We start from the raw sequence: 19,987 nt of genomic DNA on the forward strand, positions 1-19,987 counted from the left end.
TAGACGCAGCCAAACCCTTTCTGTGACCCTCCGGGAGGACGAAAAGGGCGTCCGATTTTCTGAAATGAGCCGTTCTGGAAATGTACCTCCTGCGAGCCCGTACCACGTCCAGAGTATGGAGAGGCTTCTCGACCCTATGTTTGGGCTGCGGGCAAAAGGAGGGAAGAATGATGTCCTCGTTAAGGTGGAAAGATGAGACCACCTTCGGAAGAAACGCCGGGGAAGGACGTAGGACTACTTTGTCCTGATGAAAGGCAAGGAAAGGTGCCCGGCAGGATAAAGCGGCGAGCTCTGAAACCCTTCTGATGGATGTCACCGCAACCAGGAAGGCAACCTTCCATGAGAGGACAGAAAGCGGAACGTCTTGAAGGGGTTCGAACGGAGGCTCCTGAAGAACCCCCAAGACCAAGTTGAGATCCCAGGTCTCTAACGGCATCCTGTAGGGAGGAACCACATGGGAGACTCCCTGTATGAAGGTCTTGACCTGAAGGTTGGCGGCGATCCTACGCTGGAACAGCACGGATAACGCTGAGATCTGACCCTTGAGGGAACTCAGGGCCAAGCCGGAGTCCAGAACAGACTGAAGGAAATTCAGGATGCGCGGGATAGAGAAAGCGAGCGGAGGGTGCCCTCGTAGCCTGCACCATGAGAAGAAAGATTTCCAGACGCGGTGGTAAATAGAGGCGGAAGACGCCTTGCGAGCACTTAACATGGTGGGAATGACCTGCTGAGAGAAACCGGCACGAGTTAGAATCCAGGTTTCAACAGCCACGCCGTTAAACGTAGGGTCCCTGAGCTCTGGTGGTAGATCGGACCTTGGCGAAGCAGGTCTGGGCGGTCTGGCAACCGCAAGGGAACGTCGGCTACGAGCTGAACGAGTTCCGCGTACCAAGCGCGACGAGGCCAGTCTGGGGCGACCAGAATGACCGGAACTCCCTCCGTCTTGATCTTTCGGATCACCTTCGGCAGTAAGGGAAGGGGAGGAAACACGTATGGGAGCTGAAACTGATGCCATGGAGAAATCAGCGCGTCTACTCCTATGGCCTGGGGATCCCGAGAACGTGCAATGAAGTTGTGGACCTTGGCGTTCAATCTGGACGCCATCAGATCCACGTCCGGGGTCCCCCAGCGAAGACAGATCTGATGAAATACCTCTGGGTGGAGTTCCCACTCCCCCGAGGCAAGACCCTGGCGGCTCAGGAAGTCCGCCGCCCAGTTCTCGACTCCCGGAATGTGCACCGCAGAGATGATGGAATGGTTGGTTTCGGCCCAACGAAGGATGAGAGAGACTTCCTGCATCGCCGCCCTGCTGCGGGTACCCCCCTGGTGGTTGATGTAAGCCACCGCCGTGACGTTGTCCGATTGGACTCGTATTGGGTGACCCGCGAGCAGGGCGTGAAAACGACTCAGAGCCAGTCTGATAGCACGAATCTCCAGGATGTTGATGGGGAGTCTGGATTCCCGAACTGTCCAACGGCCCTGGGCAGAGTGGTGAAGAAACACCGCCCCCCAGACTGGCATCGGTGGTTACCACTAACCAACGGATCGGGAGGAAGGACTTCCCCTGGAGAAGCGATGGGCCCAGGGTCCACCATACGAGAGATTGTCTGACCCGCGGGGACAGGGGGCAAGGGCGGTCGAGAGATGAGAGACTCCTGTCCCAGTTGTCCAGCAAAGCCTGTTGCAAGGGACGGAGATGGAGTTGAGCAAAGGGAACCACTTCGATTGCTGCAACCATCTTTCCCAGGATCTTCATGGCGAACCGAATGGTTAGCGGACGAGGATGGCGTAGCGATCGGGCTCCCTGTTGAAGCGCTTGGGCCTTGGAAGCAAGACCAACCCCCTTGAAGTGTCCAGGATCATTCCCAGAAAGGAGATCCGACGGGCAGGAACGGGAGAGGACTTGTCCAAGTTGATCAACCAGCCCAGGCGCGAAAGAGAATCCAGGGTAATGTGGACGCTTGACTCGCAGGCTTGAAAAGACGGGCCCTTTATGAGGAGATCGTCTAAGTAAGGTAACACGACGACTCCTCGAGAATGAAGGATGGCCATGACAGCCGCCATGACCTTGGTGAATACCCTGGGCGCCGTGGCAAGACCGAAGGGTAAGGCCGTGAACTGGAAGTGGTCCTCCAGAACGGCAAAGCGGAGGAACCTTTGATGAGGCGGGAAAAATCGGGATGTGAAGATAGGCATCTTTGATGTCTATCGAGGCCAAGAATTCCCCTCTTTCCATCGAAGAGACGACCGATCTGAGCGATTCCATCCTGAAGTGCCGGACTCTTACGCACTTGTTCAGGAGTTTCAGATCCAAAATGGGGCGCACTTTTCCGTCCTTCTTTGGCACGACGAAGAGGTTTGAGTAGAAACCTTTGAACCTCTCGTGTTCCGGGACCAGAACGATGACCCCGCTCTGGCGGAGAGCGTGAATGGCGCTAAGAAGGGCGCGAGACTGAGCTCCCGAACTGGGGAGACGAGAGGGGAAAAACCGAGTTGGAGGAGGAGAGGAGAACTCTATTTTGTAGCCAGACGATACCAGATCCCTGACCCATTCGTCGTGAACGACGGAGAGCCAGGCTTGCTGAAAAAGGAGTAGACGTCCGCCTACTCTGATGGTATTGACTGGCGCCGTTCCCGAGTCATTGAGACGGGAATCTGGGGGGTCTGGAACCTCGGGTTCTGGGCTGCCTCAGTTTCCCGCGCCAGGAAGGATTCGGCCTGAAGGAGGGTCGAGCGTCTCTGTCTGTGCGAGCGGATCGGTCCGATCTGGGAAGACCGGTAGGATTGGACCAGGCTGGGCTAGTACGAAAAGGCTGAAAGCGAAAATAAGGCTGGCGCTGGAAAGCCGCCTTGGGCCTCTGTTGGGGAAGGAACTTGCTCTTTCCCCCTGTGGCGTCGGAAATAAGCTGGTCAAGCTTTTCGCCGAAAAAGGCGCCCGCTTTGAAAAGGGAGAGAGATCAGAGATTTTTTAGAGGAGGAATCTGCGCGCCACTCTCTGAGCCAAAGAGCCCTTCTGATAGCGATGGCGTTAGAAGCCGCCGATGCTGCGCAATTCGCCGCGTCGAGGGATGCGTACATCACATAATCACTAGCCATGGCTAACTGCTTAGCCAGGTCCGCCATCTCAGACGGGAGGTCCTGTTCGTGAATGGATTTCGCTAGAGCATCCGCCCAGGAAACCATTGCCTTGGTCACCCAAGCCGCGGCGAAGGAGGGGGACAGGGAAGAGACTGAGGCCTCATACACTGAGCGAGCTAGAGAGTCTAGCTGGCGTTCAGTGGGACTCTTAATTGAAGCGCCGTCCGGGACTGAAAGAAGCGTTTTAGAAGCCAGGCGCGAGACCGGAGGATCTACTATAGGGGGATCCGTCCAGTCTTTCACAAGATCTGCTGAGAAGGGATACTTTGATACCAGGTCCTTCTTACCCGATAAACGCTTATCTGGACGCTCCCTGTGTCGCCTGACTATATCCAGAAAAGCTGGGTGAGAGGCAAAAGATTTGTGGGAACGCTTAGTTCTGGTAAAAGAGACCGCGTGTTCCGGAGCGGAATTAGAGTCATCATCCACCTTAAGCGCGTGATTGACTGCTACAATGAGGGAGTCAACCGTGGCTCTGAACTCCGGAGCCTCCGGGTCCAATGATACCTCGGACTCATGTTCAGAGTCGTGAATGCTGCGAGCCCCCAAAGAGGGTGAGCGAGAGGTGGAGCTGCCAGAGTCTGAGTGGCGAGGTGAGCGCTCAGGAGAGGTAGTGCGGATCCGTTTTCTGGATGACCGTGCCTCTTTATGGGGAGAGCGGCCCCTGCTGGCCGACGATTCCCCTGCTATGGAGGGATCTCTTAACACCTGTAACGGATTGCCCCGTTCCCCGGGAGGATTTTGAATGGATTTGATGGCGTTGGCTAAAAAATCCACAGACTGTGAAAGTGAGGCGACCCACGGGGGGGGGACTAGGTACGCCGGAGTCGGTGGCGGTGGAGGGCTCCTGGAGCATCGCAGGCAGAGCAGAGGGGAGAACTTTGAGGCCTAGGAAGTGGGGCCTGGCAGGTGGTACACGCAGAAAAAAAGGTCGTATGCACCTTAGAGGATTTTTTGGACCTTGACTGGGACATGATTCTAATGCAAAAAAATAGATCACAGGGTCTATAATGTAGGGAAGCAGAGGGCGACGCTGCAGATGAGAGGCTGACGAGGTCTCCTTACCCTGGTCCTGTGTCCCGTTGTCCTGAGAAGGCAAACTGTGTTGCCTGAGAAGAAACCGGCTGCACGTGGGCGCTGAGACACCTAGATGGCCGCCGAGATCAGGAAAGAGATCTCGGAGGCTGCGAGAAGCGCCAGGACCGGAGGGCGGCGCCACCGATGACGGGCAGGGGGGGCGGAGCCTATCGGCAGCGTCCAGCGGCTAGGCCGAAGCCGGGGACTAAATTTGCGGCTTCGGTCCGGCGCGCGGCCGCAAAGTGCCAAAAAAAAGGGGAATGCTTCAGCCCACGATGTGCGCTACCCAGGAGGAGCCCTCCGGACCGCAAAACCGGCGATCCCCCCCATCTCCCACGAGACACTTACCCCATGGAGGTGAGAGGTGCCTTAGGATGTCAGGGACGGTGCAGGGGTTGGGAAGCCTCTATCCACCAGCCCCAGACAGGGGGGTGGAGAGGAACCGTCCACCACCTGAATCACGAAGAGCATTGGTGATGCAGTGTGGTCTGCACGGACGCCACAGAAATAGAGCCTCTGTACAGCCGAGGGTAAAACCTGGTGGACAGGGCAGATGTCCGGCAATAAAAAGCCTGGCTGCAGAGGAGGATACTGGAGGTAAAACACCAGTGCCCCAAAAAAGGTCAGCTCAGGCAGTGGCTCCCGCATCGCAGGAGAGGATACGGTGAGGTGAAACTCCCGTCGCCCCCTTCGTCCGGAATAGGAAAGTTAAAAAGGAAAAAATCGTGAGATCAAAAAACAGTGTGCCTCCTACGGACACTAAGCTTGAACTGGGTGTCTCTGGAAGCCAGCATGAGGGTGTATACTGCAGGGGAGGAGCTAACCTTTTTTTTGTCTCAGCTTAGTGTCAGCCTCCTAGTGACAGCAGCATAACCCATGGTCCTGTGTCCCCCAATGAGGCGAAGGAGAAAAATGGTTTTGTAAATTTTGTTGGAAAAATGAAAAATTGCTGGTCATATTTAAACTCCTCTAACTTTTTAATTTGAAAAAATTACCGTATATACTAGAGTATAAGCCGACCTGAATATAAGCTGAGGCACCTATTTTACCACAAAAGACTTAGTAACTCGAGTATAAGCCTGGTATGCATGTTCCCCTCATCCCCATCACTGTTTGCATGGTCTCATTTCTATCCTGGTATGCATGGGCCTCCTCATCTCTATCCGTGTATGCATGGTCCCCCATCAGAAAACAAAAATTTATTTTATATATATATACATATACATATATATATATATATATATATATATATATATATATATATACACACACACATACACAAACACACACATTTACTTACTTTCCCTGCGCTCCCTCGCAGCATCTTTTACTGATGCCAGCAGCGAATTTATGCTTGTAAGCAGGCGCATGGCAGGGATGTCATGCGCTGCTTACAAGCAGAGGACAGCTGCCGAAATACTCACTACTCTCCACGCCAGGACTATGTGTGTGGAGATCAGTGAATATTCATTGCTCTTTGATAGCGGGTACAGTAACCTCAGTGGCCGGGCGATCACGTGTGCCCGTTACTAAAAGGGAATGCCTATGGGAGTGGAGAGAAGTGAATATTCATTCCCTTTTAGTAGCAGGCACACGTGATACGAGAGCATATACAGTACGTTTCCAAAATTGTGCTGATGTAAAGTAGACATGTGGGAATGTCATTTATTAACCATTTTGTGACATAGCGCTTTGATTTTAAGGGCACAAAAATGTAAAGTTTGAAAATTGCAACATTTTCAACATTTTTGACAAATTTTCGGGGGTTTTTCCCCATAAATAAATGCAAGTCATATTGAAGAACTTTTAACACTAGCATGGAGTACAATATGTCATGATAAAACAGTCTCAGAATCAGTGGGATCCATTGAAGCATACCAGAGTTATAACCACATGAAGCGACACTGGTCAGGATTGTAAAATTTGGCTTGGTCATTAAGGTAAAAATTGGCTCGCTCACTAAGGGGTTAAATTAAGTTGCTCTTACTTACCAACAGTGTGTGTAGTTGGGCTGCATGGTTAGAAAAAAGCCTGGGTGACTGCTGACATAACTGACAGACTTGAGAGATCTAAAAGGAAACAAAAAGAAGATAAAAAAAACTAAATAAAGCAGTTGTGATATGCCTAGTCTGGAGGAGTGAATAAAAGACCCTGTATTTCACCCTTTACCTCTTGTAAGGCTGTGGCTTTGTGGCCTGTGACCAGACGGCACATGATTATGTGCTCCAGCAGAATTACTTGGAAGGAGGATAAGATTGGGCTGCTATCCAACACTGCAACAGAAAGGTGGAAAAGCAAATACGTTAGCTAGCCTTTGGTGCATTGCAGCTGTCTAATGGATGAACTGTAGGCTTTAACTGTACAGAAGACACTGGCACCAAGCATGACAAAATATTGGTATATTTTAGTCACAGAGAAAAGCCAAAGAGTTACGGGAACTAAAAAATACAATAATAAAAAAAGCACAAGATGGTTTTGTCAATAAATGCAAAATAACTGATTTAGTGCCTAATAATCATATAAGGAGAAAATAAAAATTAACTTTAATATTATTTAGATAGCACCAGCATTTTCCTCAGGTGATGTGGATATAGTTATGGAGATGGTTAAGGCATATTAGAGTTTAAAGGTACCGTCACACTAAGGGTACTTTCACACTAGCGTTTTTTGTAAATCCGTCACAATGCGTCGTTTTGCAGAAAAAACGCATCCTGCAAAAGTGCTTGCAGGATGCGTTTTTTCCCCATAGACTTCTATTGGCGACGCATTTGCGACGGATTTGCACACTTCGCATCCGTCTTGCGACGGATGCGTCGTGCTTTGGCGGACCGTCGGGAAAAAAAACCCTACATGTAACGTTTTTTTTCTCCCGACGGACCGCTTTTTCCGACAGCGCATGCGCGGCCGGAACTCCGCCCCCACCTCCCCGCACCTTACAATGGGGCAGCGGATGCGCCGGAAAAATGCATCCGCTACACCCATTGTGCAAAGCGTTAAACGCTAGCGTCGGAATCTCTCCCCGACGCATTGCGACGGGGAGATTCCGACGCTAGTGTGAAAGAAGCCTAAGCGACGTTGCAGCGATCCAGACAACGATCCAGATCGCTGCAGCGTCGCTGTTTGGTCGCTGGAGAGCTGTCACACAGACCGCTCTCCAGCGACCAACGATGCCGGTAACCAGGGTAAACATCGGGTTACTAAGCGCAGGGCCGCGCTTAGTAACCCGATGTTTACCCTGGTTACCATCGTTAAAGTAAAAAAAACAACCACTACATACTTACCTACCGCTGTCTGTCCTCGGCGCTGTGCTTCTCTGCTCTGGCTGTGAGCGCCGGTCAGCCGGAAAGCAGAGCGGTGACGTCACCGCTCTGCTTTCCGGCCGCTGTGCTCACAGCCAGTACAGGAGGAGTGCAGAGAAGCAGAGCGCCGGGGACAGACAGCGGTAGGTAAGTATGTAGTGGTTGTTTTTTTACTTTAACGATGGTAACCAGGGTAAACATCGGGTAACTAAGCGCGGCCCTGCGCTTAGTAACCCGATGTTTACCCTTGTTACCAGCGAAGACATCGCTGAATCGGCGTCACACACGCCGATTCTGCGATGTCAGCGGGAGATCCAGCGACGAAACAAAGTTCTGGACTTTCTTCCCCGACCAGCGATATCACAGCAGGGGCCTGATCGCTGCTGCCTGTCACACTGGACGATATCGCTAGCCAGGACGCTGCAAAGTCAAGGATCGCTAGCGATATCGTCTAGTGTGACGGTACCTTTAGGTTTAGAGCACAAACTTGTAATTGAATAAACCAGTTTCTTTATTGACATTTGGCACATATATCTAAGGATGCAATTCTGTCACAGCAGAGTGATTCTTTTCTTGTTCTTACAAGGTGAGAATAGGCAGCCGCTATTACTCCTATGAATGACAAAGTTAGGGCTCATGCATGGCGATGTATTAGAGCTCTCCAACAAATGGCAACTCAGACCTTTCCTGTACCATTTGTATGTCTCCAGCAGCTTACACACAAACGGCTTTTCTGATTCATTTTGTATTAATTTAACATGATATAAAGTATTGCAGTATTCTCCCATAGAAACACCACTTCCTGAATAGAATGCGGTGTCAGACGGAGCCAATACGACAGAGGCGTTCCTAAACAATACGCTAGAGCCCTGTAGGCTTTTTGTGTTATGGCTCGGGATCGCTCAATGTAAAGAATTGTCTTGTTTATGAGCCTTTAAAGGGAACATGTCATTTGATTCAGCTCCTTGAATCATGAACTGAATTATTCAGAGCCTGGCTGTGTGAGTGCAAACAGGAATGTGTTACACAAAAAAAAAATGCTAAATCAAGACAAAATATAGTTAGAAAAGCCAGCCAGGGCATTAGGGAGATCTATTTAGTCCTATGCAGTATGCTATCCAAGACCTGCCAATCAACTGGAGGAGCGCAGGGAGAAGCTGCATCGGACTAGGCTTCTCTCTACAGTGCTCGGCCAGCTTCTCGGATAATTTTCTCCAAAATGCTGCAGTGTATCAGAGTGAATGATAGCTGAATGCAACCACGCAGACTCAAATTAATGCTGCCCCTTGCAGATTTAGGGTTAAGGCGAGCAGGTAGTGTTCCAAAGCTGGGCGGCCACCAGGAGAAAATGAACTCCTTCTGGAAGTCATCGGCTTTCAGTCATAGGGGTATTACAGTGACTATAAGCATGCCGCAGAATTTTCAGAGTACGTAGTCAAATTGCCGTGCTGTACTTACAGCCACTGCTCACAGTCAAGGGAGATATGAGTGATGATTAACCCATTCACACCGCAGCCCTTTTTTGTTTTTGCATTTGTTTTTCGCTCTCCTTCTTTCCAGAGACATAACACTTTTATTTTTCCATTAATATGGCCACGTGAGGGTTTTTTTTTTTGTGGGACGAGTTGTACTTTTGAACAACACCATTGGTTTTACCATATCGTGTACTCAAAAAAGGGAAAACAATTCCAAGTTTGGCGAAATTGCACAAAAAAGTGCAATTCCACAACTCATTTTTTTTAACCATGTTCACCAAATTCTAAAACTGAGCTGTCATTATGAAACTCCAGGTCATTACAAGTTCATAGATACCAAACATGTATAGGTTGTTTTTTATTTAAATGGTGAAAAAAAAATTGCGTCATTTTCTGAGACCCGTAGCGTCTCCATTTATCGTGATCTGGGACTGAGTGAGGGCTTATTTTTTGTGCACTGAGCTGATGTTTTTAATGATACCATTTGGTGTGTATAAGATCTTTTGATCGCCTGTTATTGCATTTTAATGCTATGTTGCGACGACCAAATAAAAACGTAATTCTGGCATTTTGACTTTTTTTTCCCACAACGCCGTTTACCGATCGAATTAATTCTTTTTATAGCTTGATAGCTCAGGCAATTCTAAATGCGGCAATACTAAATATGTGTATTTTTTATTTCTTTTTTGTTTTATTTTGAATGGGGCAAATGGGGGGGGTGTGATTTGAACTTTTTATATTGTTAATTTTTAAAATATTTTTTTTAACTTTTTGCATGCTTCAATAGTCTCCATTGGAGACTAGAAGCTATAGTTGTTCAAACGCCTCTGCAACACACAGGCGATGATCAGATCGCCTATGTATAGCAGAAATGTTCACTTGCTATGAGCGCCGACCGCTGGGCGACTCACATAGCAATCCAGCACTGAGGTCACCTGCAGACGCCGGGTTGTCATGCCAACCCATCGACCACCCGCGGTCATGCGACACGGGCGCCGATGGTCGGGATTAGTGACGCGCTTCCGGCGCGATCACATTAAATGCTGCTGTCAGAAATTGGGTTAATTCCACCTGTGGCTGTCAGGCGCAAATGTTCACTGTCCAAAACAGCTGACATGTGCCGGTAAAGATGTGGGCTCAGGCCTAAGCCTACATCAAAGGGAAGGACAAGACATGCAGTGTATATTTTAACAGCTGAAACATGCAATAATACCTACTTTTGAGCTTTTCCAACTGCATTAGAGCTTTGTCTGTGTATTTCTGAGCCTTCTCAAGATATCCTGCTTGCATGGAGTGCATGACTGTCACCTAGTTAACAAACAAGAATAATATACTATCAATTAGCCCCTAAACATTTTGTCTGATAAATAACATATCAATTTCATACGGTCTGCAAGGTATGGTTCTCACTAGTGGGACCCAACTCACTCCTTCAATGAGGGCAACTGGTTGTTTTTTCACAGTTAAAGTGCTGATAAGAGAATGTGCAGATTTGAACTCCGCATAAAAGATGCGGCAAGGGATTAGGACATTAGAAAAGTAGAATTTAGATTTGACAATCCCTCAACTATCAGAAGATGAACTGTCTTAATGGAGTGGGTAAAAGGGAAAAAAAATGCTGTATATACTCGTATATAAGCTGAGATTTTCAGCACATTTTTTTGTGTGCCAACAATGCCCCCCTTGGCTTATACATGAATCATTGTCCCAGGGGTCCGGCGGGGGAGGGGCAGGAGTCAGCCGCTGTCACATAATACTCACCCACTCCTCGCACGATCGCTGCAAGTCCTCCCTGCATCACTCTGCTATCCTGCCAAGGCAGCTTCTTCCTGTGTTCAGCGGTCACGTGGTACCGCCTATTAAAGTAATGAATATGGCGTGGAGCGCATATTCATCACCTTAATAAGCGGTACAATGGCACCGCTGAACACAGGAAGAAGCTGCCGGTACCGGGACAACAGTGATGCAGGGACATGCAGCGACAGCGCAAGCAGGACGGGAGGGGGAAGGACGGAGGAGCCATGCACACAACAGGGGGAGCCACACATACCAGGACAGGGATGAGGGGACAATGCATACCCGGCTTATACTCTAGTCAATAAACTTACCCAGTTTTCCGTGGCAAAATTAGGTGCCTCGGCTTATACTTGGGTCGGCTTATACTTGAGTATATACGGTATCCTTTTTTGTGCTTTTTACATTTGCCCAGTATTTTGTATCAGCATTTGTAAACCAAAGCGATTTGTAAAAATTTGTACCTGTTTCTAACACTTAGACCCAATTTTAGCTTAGCTTTCAAATACTGGACACACTGACCAAAATCCTACAGTGTGAATGAGACCTAAATAATTGTACATTGCAACTGGTGCATGAGAGCACGATTTGGAAACAGTAGAGAAACCTACAGACATGAGAAATGATGATAGTAATGGTAGGTTCAGATAAGCATCTTTCATAGTCCATATATACGGACCACAATGCCCCAACTGAGGAGTCTCCTGACCCAAACAGCCTCGCATGTGTCTGTAAGTTCGCACCGGGAGAATCACGGTCAGTCCACGCATTGTGGGCTTGTATACGGGCCATGAAATATGCCCATCTGAACCAGGCCTTTGTCCAATGACAGCAGTACAAATACACATTTTACCATTTCAGCTTACCAGGTAAACCAGAACACACATGTGCTCTTTAGGTAGCCAGTGGAAGAGATCAGCAGAATTGCTGGGTAAAATTTCATCATCATGAAGAGTTGAAATTGTTTGGATGCATTGCTGCAGTTGCTTGAGACATGGCTTCACACTTTTCACCTGCAAGACAGCCATTCAATGTAATATAGCAGTGACAGATATCCAGTAGCCATTAAGGTCTACAATTGTGACCGACTTTATAATGCCATGGGACATTTACAGTTTTAGACAATACTACCATATAGCAATACTGGAATGTAAGTATTCAGAATCGCTTTGATAAGCATCTACTATTTGGATACACTACACACATAAAAACTCTGAAAGTAACAACTTACAAAAAGAAACATTGGACATGTCATATTGGCATTCAAGAAGTTTTAATCTGTGTGGGTGCAGAGACCCCAACCAGTCTAATAGACTTCTATAAGCCTGTCTTATGCTAACCCAACACTCCAAGGAGAGCAGGACTTGGCTCTAAGCCTTGGATCTTTCCTATGAGTGACAGAGGATGAAAACTTGAGCAATGGCACAAATGCAGTTAAAGCTTTAAAATAATCACATGACATTTATCGCCAATAAAAATGCTAAATAATTCATGATAGTTGATAATGCTATTCAAGTAACCAGATGCCCCTTGTGCTCAGCAATCTTAGAAATAAGCAAGTCTGAACTTTTAATATGGTGTGATTTGCAGCATATTACAACCCCGCAGACGCTACATGAAAACAGCCTAGTGGGGTTAGTTCTTTCAATCATACCTGTCCTGCATCCAAATAATGTGTGACTTGTAGTACCAAGAAGAAAACCCGTAACGACTCTTTCTGGATTGGATTTCCCTGCCAATTCTCCACAATCTGTCCACACAAAGTCAGCAGGGGGTGTACTTCTTGTAGCTTCCGCTCCATCAGCAAAAGCTAAGGAGAGAATTGAGAAAGGACTTGTCATTAGACTGGATTAGATTATTTGTCATGTCATGTTGTATACATTATAAGAAAATTATTTTAGCATTCTAGTTGTAACCTAGTATGGCACAACTACCAAACTTTTACAGATTATAGTTTTGGTCATATTCTATTACTGATACTACACTGAGTAGTCAGTTTTTTATAAATCCACCAAATGGTTCCAGAGATCATAGTCTTATGCAATGCTATTTTTTATGGTCATCACAAGGGGGTGACACTCAGAATTCTGGGGGGATGTAAAATATTAGGCCATGTTCACACTATGCGGTTTTTACTGCGGAACCGCGGCGATTTTGCCGCTGCGGGTCCGCAGCTGTTTTCCATGCAGGGTACAGTACAATGTTACCCTATGGAAAACAGAAACCGCAGTGCACATGATGCGGAAAAACCCCCCAAAAAACGCGCTGAATTGCTGCGGAAAAAAAGAAGGACCATGTCACTTCTTTGTGCAGAATCGCAGCGATTCTGCACCCATAGAAATGCATTGATCCGCTTACTTCCCGCATGGGGCTGTGCCCACCATGCGGGAAGTAATGCGGATAATGTGCGGGTTATACCCGGGGTGGAGGAGAGGAGACTCTCCTCCAGGCCCCGGGAACCATATTTGTATTAAAAAAAAAGAATTAAAATAAAAAATCATGATATACTCACCTCTCAGCGCTGCACGCGGCCGTCCGGTCTCAGGTTTGCTATGCGACCAGGACCTTCGGTGACGTCGCGGTCACATGACCGTGACGTCACCGAAGGTCCTGGTCGCACAGCATCTTTGGAACCGGACCGCCGCCTGCAGCGCCGAGGAGATCGGGACGTCAGAGGGGGAGTATACCATGATTTTATTATTTTTAACACTACTATTGATGCTGCATATGCAGCATCAATAGTAGGGGTAAAATCCCGCAGCGGAACCCGCAGGACAAACCGCGATAAATCTGCAGGGATAACCGCAGCGGGTTTGCCCTGCAGATTTATCAAATCCGCTGCGGGAGAACCTGCAGGATAAAAAGCAACGTGTGAATGTGGCCTTAGCATAAACTGGCCACTTTTCATCTGGTTACAGGTCCTCTTTACAGGTGAAAGGAAATATGGGTAATCACAGATCTAAAAACACCGCTGTCCACTTAGATAATTATTTAATCACAATAACTGATAACTTTTCAACCCATTGAAAACCATTAAATTCGAACATTACAATCTGGTGACCATCGCCGCAAAATCCTCAGAGTGCAGTGCACTCAATGTGAGGATTCACACGTCTGCAGTCACAGAGCGACTGCAATTTTGTTGCTTGAGACTGGACAACCCCTTTAAAATTGTGCACCCTTAATAAATTTGGTGCATCTTCGGGCCGCCCATGCAGCAGCAACTGAAATGTGCACCAGCATGAGCTAGAGTAGATTTCTGCTACTTTTTGTGTAAATTATAGTAAATGTACAAGACTGTGGGTGGCCATGGCCCTCTGCTAACCATACACATGAAAACCCTGCCTTCTGTCTCACATAGCCTCAAATTCGCGGTGGGGAATAAGCCAGTGCCATACAACCCAGGATCATCTCCTGCATGAAGTAGGAATTGAGCATTCCTGATCCCTCTCTCGTCTGAAGAGTCAAGAGGCCCATATACAAAGAAATTCTACAATATTTTAAACTTCACATTTTCATTTTAGTGTGACAATTTCTATTCAGAGGATTTGCATTAAACTGACTAAACTCATTCAAGCTAGGAATGAGGATATAAGAAAATATCTGACCAGAACGTGCTAGCTTACCATTCCTTTACTCAGCAAGAATAAGGCTCTGCAAAAAAAAGCAAAATATGGTCAGCATTAATTGAGACCCATTGTTACACAGCTAATATCATTTATTTACCCCAGTCATATGGATGATGGAAAAAAAAGGAATAGAAAAATACAATTGTGCACAAAAGGAGTAATGCTTCTATACATAATAGTGTGTTTTATATTTAGCCAAAAAAGTTTGGGTCACAGCAACAAAAACCTAATTGAACAACAATAAAATTAAAAATCAATATAAAAATAAAAAGAGTGGGGTGGGATACACTTGTCAAGACATTCATATACATAAAAGATGACCATTTCAGAAACAAAGGAGGAATTTTCCAACAGCATAAATATATTATCTTTCCCTACAGAACACCATGAATCCTATGCAATTTTAAAAAATTTGTACAGCGCTGGAAATGCTGCTATTATTGCTGCGACTAGGGTCGCAATGTGCTAAACTGAAAATGAAAGCACAGTAAGGGTAAGTTCACACAGGGAGTTTTTGCTGCGTTTTCTTTATGCTAATTTTCAGCTGCTTTTTACAGTACCAGCAAAGCCTATGAAATTTCAGAAATCTCATGCACACACATTGGTTTTTTGTGTGATCAATATTTTGTGCTTTGCTGCGTTTTTTGGACATAGGGCATGTCACTTTCAGCGTTTTTGCTGCTTTTTTTCAGCGCTTTTCACCCACTGACTTGAATGGGTGTTGAAAATAACACAACATAAACGCAGCAAAAAAAAAACAAAAAAAAACACAGGTATCATTATTTGCTGCTGAAAATTCAAGGACATTAGCATGGACAAAGAAAAAAAAACGCACCAAAAAACGCACCTAAACCTGCGTTTTTGACACAGCTTATTTCCTGCCAAAAAGATCAGGTTTTGCTACAGGAAAAAAAAGCACCAAAAACGCCCTGTGTGAACTTACCCTAATGAGGAGAGATGCTCCAGTCTATGCCAATGTGGCTCTTCCATGGCTTCCTCTTAGCTCTGGATTTAAGAAAAACCTCAACTCAAACTATAAAATACCCCTTCAATCAACAATGGTAGCCATTTATAGGGCGTTTTAATACCTTCCTGGGGAGGCGTATGCATGTGTGGAGGGATCTTAGGGGCTGAACACGCTCCATACATGGCTGATGTTTGTTCCATTTAAATAGAATGCAGGCCGGTGCTAGGACACATTAGCTCCCATCAGCGCCAGATGATGTGATCACGGGGCACCGATGGGTTACTACGGCAGCTCTCATTTTGGTACTTGGTCGTAAGACAAACTGCTGTCTATGGAGCTCGGCCTATTTACGGCATTGCCATAGTATTGCAGCACATAGTACAAGAGATCAAACAACAGCAGATTCAAGTCCCCTAAGGGAACTAAAACAAACGTTTATAAAAATCAAAAAATATTTTAAGAAGTTCAAAAGCCCTCATAAGTTTATGTAGAGGGAAAACTCATCCCCCTGAGCCCTCTCGGCCCACACAATCCCCCTAAGCCCTCTCCGGTAAGTTTCCTGCTTGATCCTCTTGCCTGTCCCTCCATGCAGGGACAGGAAAAACACCAAGGGAGGTGGGTGGAGAGGGGCTTTTTAACCTCTCGTGTGTTTCCTGTCCCTGTAAGGAGGAGGAGGATGGCCTCCATAGTGCTGTCCAGAGGGACGTCTTGGAAATAAAAGTTATGGCTCTTGAAAGACCATTAAGGAAAAAAATTAAAAGCACAAAAATGCTAAATTCCCTTGTACTTGAAGGGAGGAGCAACCTGATATTGTGTAGTTTAAATATACAATTATTGGGTTTCTACAGCTGAGAACAATTGGGGTCAGTAAACTAAAGTTTGGTTGTGCCACAGGATTTGTGATATACTCTACAGTCAACATCTCTTCAAATATTAGGAAGAAAGCTTCAATAAAACTGACAGTACAAGATGCCTATGCACAGCACTGATTCACTAGAACTAGTGCAGCGAGGCTGAGGAACAATGACATCAGCAGCTCACAGCCACAAATCAATTCTTAGGACTGCAGCATGAGCACACCTCCCTCTATTGAAAAACTGGATGTAACTCGGGAGGCAAATATTCAACTGGTCTACAGCCATCAATACTTACTGTCTAGTATGAGAAAAGAATTACGCTACAGATCTCACCTCTATATAGCACCCACATTCACGATGATCAGGCCATTACGGGGTTAAATGTCAATAAGACATCAAGCATGGTAAACTAATAGACTAATACATACATCTGATCCAACTTGAGTGCAGGACATATTATACCTCAGCATCTTGGTGAACATGTCCAACTTGTCTCTAGGTGTATACTAAGTGTGTCCTTTTGATACAGTGACCTAATTTTGCCACGGAAAGCTGGGTAAGCTTATTGACTCGAGTATAAGCCGAGGGGGGCGTTTTCAGCACAAAAAAAAATGTGCTGAAAATCTCAGCTTATACATGAGTATATACGGTGGGTTAATTTTAACATTGAGAGATAGAATATCAAAAATAAAATCCAGAAAATTTGGTCTTGCCCATGTTGTAGAGGTTAGAGTCTGACTGATTAATTTAGTCTGTAGACAGGAGTCTTCTATAAAGGTGACTATGTAAGACAGCTGTCTTTAATGCAGGTAACGAGTTGGTTAGGAGCGTCTAACTGGTCTGTAGGAACCAGAACTCTTAATGGTTGGTAGAGGATTAAATATTTATTTCTTACTGCAAAATGCAAATAAAATTATAGAAAATTATACAATGTGATTTTCTGGATTTTATTTTTGATATTCTATCTCTCAATGATAAAATTAAACTACTCTTAATATAGGGGTTTTTGTGTACTCATCGCAAAATCCTTTTCTCTGAGCCAATCATTGGGGGACACAGGACCATGTGTGTTATGCTGCTGCCACTAGGAGGACACTAAGTGAATATAGAAAGTACGGCAACTCTTCCCCTGCAGTATACACCCTCCTGTTGGTTCTAAGTGAACCAGTTTGGTAACAAAGCAGTAGGAGCTTAAAACCAATAACAAGAATAAACTACAGTATATACTTGAGTATAAGCCGACCCGAGTATAAGCAGAGACCCCTAATTTTGCCAAAAAAACTGGGAAAACTTAATGACTCAAGTATAAGCCTAAGGTGGAAAATGCAGCAGATACCGGTAAATTTCAAAAATAGAAATAGATACCAATAAAAGTAAAATTAATTGAGACATCAGTAGGATACATGTTTTTGAATATCCATATTGAATCAGGAGCCCCATATAATGCTCCATACAGTTCATGATTGCCCCATAAGATGCTCCATAGATAATGTGCCCCATATAATGCTGCATAGATTGATTATCTACTATATAATTGTCTAAGGGTCACTTCCGTCTGTCTGTGTCACGGAAATCCCGCGTCACTGATCGGTCGCGGCCCGAGGCCGCGACCCATCAGCGACGGGTACAGTCTGGCCGTGAACTGGCCCCTCCCTCCTCCCCTGCAGTCAGTGCCCCCTCCCTACTTCCCTCCCCCCCAGTCAGCGCCCACATAGCGTTAACCGGACTGCCTTACACCGCGGCATAACGCTGCCATTAACCCTCTGTGTGACCGACTTTTTACTATTGATGCTGCCTATGCAGCATCAATAGTAAAAACATATAATGTTAAAAATAATTTAAAAAAATCATTATATGCTCATCCTCCGACGGCCCCCGGATCAAGCCCAGGCCTTTCCGCGCCGGTACCCAGAATGCATTGCGGCAATGACCGGAGATGACGTAGCGGTCTTGCTACATCATCACGTGTTAGGCTACTTTTACACTAGCGTCGATTGGCCTCAGTCGCAATGCGTCGTTTTGCAGGAAAAACGCATCCTGCAAAGTTGTCTGCAGGATGCGTTTTTTCTCCATAGGCTTGTATTAGCGATGCATGGCCACATGTCGCAACCGTCGTGTGATGGTTGCGTCGTGTTGCGTCTGACCGTCGGCACCAAAAAAGTTGCTTGTAACGTTTTTTGGTGCGTCGTGTCCGCCATTTCCGAACGCGCATGCGCGCCCGGAACTCCGCCCCCTCCTCCCCGCAACTCACAATGGGGCAGCGGATGCGTTGTAATAATGCATCCGCTGCCACCGTTGTGCAGCATTGAGACAGGATGCGTCGGTATGTTGGCCCGATGCACTGCGACGGGCCGACGCTAGTGTGAAAGTAGCCTTATTGCCGCTTGGGACCGGAGCGGCGCGCGAGGAGCGGGAAAGGCCTGGGCTGGATCCGGGGGCCGTCGGAGGGTGAGTATATAACTATTTTTTATTTTAATTCTTTTTTAAACAGGGATATGGTGCCCACATTGCTATATAGTGCGTGGGTTGTGTTATATAATACGTGGGCTGTCCTACATACTACGTGGGCTGTCCTACATACTACGTGGGCTGTCCTACATACTACGTGGGCTGTCCTACATACTACGTGGGCTGTCCTACATACTACGTGGGCTGTCCTACATACTACGTGGGCTGTCCTACATACTACGTGGGCTGTCCTACATACTACGTGGGCTGTCCTACATACTACGTGGGCTGTCCTACATACTACGTGGGCTGTCCTACATACTACGTGGGCTGTCCTACATACTACATGGCTGTGCAATATACTACGTGGGCTGTGTTATACACTACGTGGCTGTGTTATATGCTATGCGGGCTGTTATATACTACGTGAGCTGTGTTATTTGCTATGTGGGCTGCTATATACTACGTGGCTATGCTATATACTACGTGGCTATGTGTCTACAAGACTGGGGAGTTCCACCACTCCTCTTGGGCTAGCTGCACAAAAGCTGTTCTGCCCTGTATGCACACATGGATTTTTCCTCTCTGAACCCTGTTCACACAGGTAATATACAGATGATCAGGTTTTTAAATACATCAGATAGGGATTGCATACATTAGTTAGGACTGCTCTGATAAGGGTATACCGTGAAGATTGGTAGAGCAGCTTAGTATACATTTTTTGCAAAAAAACGTATCAACCAAATACCCTGTTATTTACATCTTTTACTAGCACTTGCGGATTACTGCAAACATTTTTTCAAACTGAGTGTTTTTGGTTTTACCATTCTCTTTTGTGTCTTCAGGTTTCTTGGTGGTGTGTGAACATGTTCTTACAGACTTGTTCACTGTGCAAGTAGCCCATGTGTTCCTATATACTACGTGGCTGTGCTATATACTACGTGGCTGTGCTATATACTACGTGGCTGTGCTATATACTACGTGGCTGTGCTATATACTACGAGGCCGGCCGTGAACAATCAGCGACAGGCGCACTCCGTTCACGAATTGGCGTGGGATTTGAAATAAACTACATATATATTCTAGAATACCCGTTGCGTTAGAATCGGGCCACCATCTAGTGGGCCCATAGATAATATGCCCCGTAAGATGCTACATAGATAAGGTGCCCCATACAATGCTGCATAGGTTGATTATGGCCCCATAAGATGCTCCATAGAAACATTTGCCCCATAGCCGGCTGCTGCGATAAAAAAAAAAAAAAAAAATCACATACTCACCTCTTGTCCTGAGCAGGCCCCCG

General features: G+C 46.5%; 1 protein-coding gene across 1 annotated transcript in view; it reads right to left on the reverse strand.

Moving 5' to 3' along the window:
- MAU2 (MAU2 sister chromatid cohesion factor) overlaps nt 1–19,987 on the reverse strand; it is a 96,030-nt gene that overhangs the window by 54,966 nt on the left and 21,077 nt on the right. Inside the window, exons 6-11 of the mRNA XM_069767697.1 lie at nt 14,410–14,437; nt 12,438–12,593; nt 11,650–11,796; nt 10,207–10,297; nt 6,385–6,488; nt 6,207–6,284 (exon numbers count right to left, since the gene is read on the reverse strand). Of these exons, the coding sequence (XP_069623798.1) occupies nt 6,207–6,284; nt 6,385–6,488; nt 10,207–10,297; nt 11,650–11,796; nt 12,438–12,593; nt 14,410–14,437 (604 nt within the window). The remainder of the gene's footprint in view (nt 1–6,206; nt 6,285–6,384; nt 6,489–10,206; nt 10,298–11,649; nt 11,797–12,437; nt 12,594–14,409; nt 14,438–19,987) is intronic.

The sequence above is a fragment of the Ranitomeya imitator genome, chromosome 1 (assembly GCF_032444005.1).
Source record: "Ranitomeya imitator isolate aRanImi1 chromosome 1, aRanImi1.pri, whole genome shotgun sequence".
Classification (NCBI taxonomy): domain Eukaryota; kingdom Metazoa; phylum Chordata; class Amphibia; order Anura; family Dendrobatidae; genus Ranitomeya; species Ranitomeya imitator.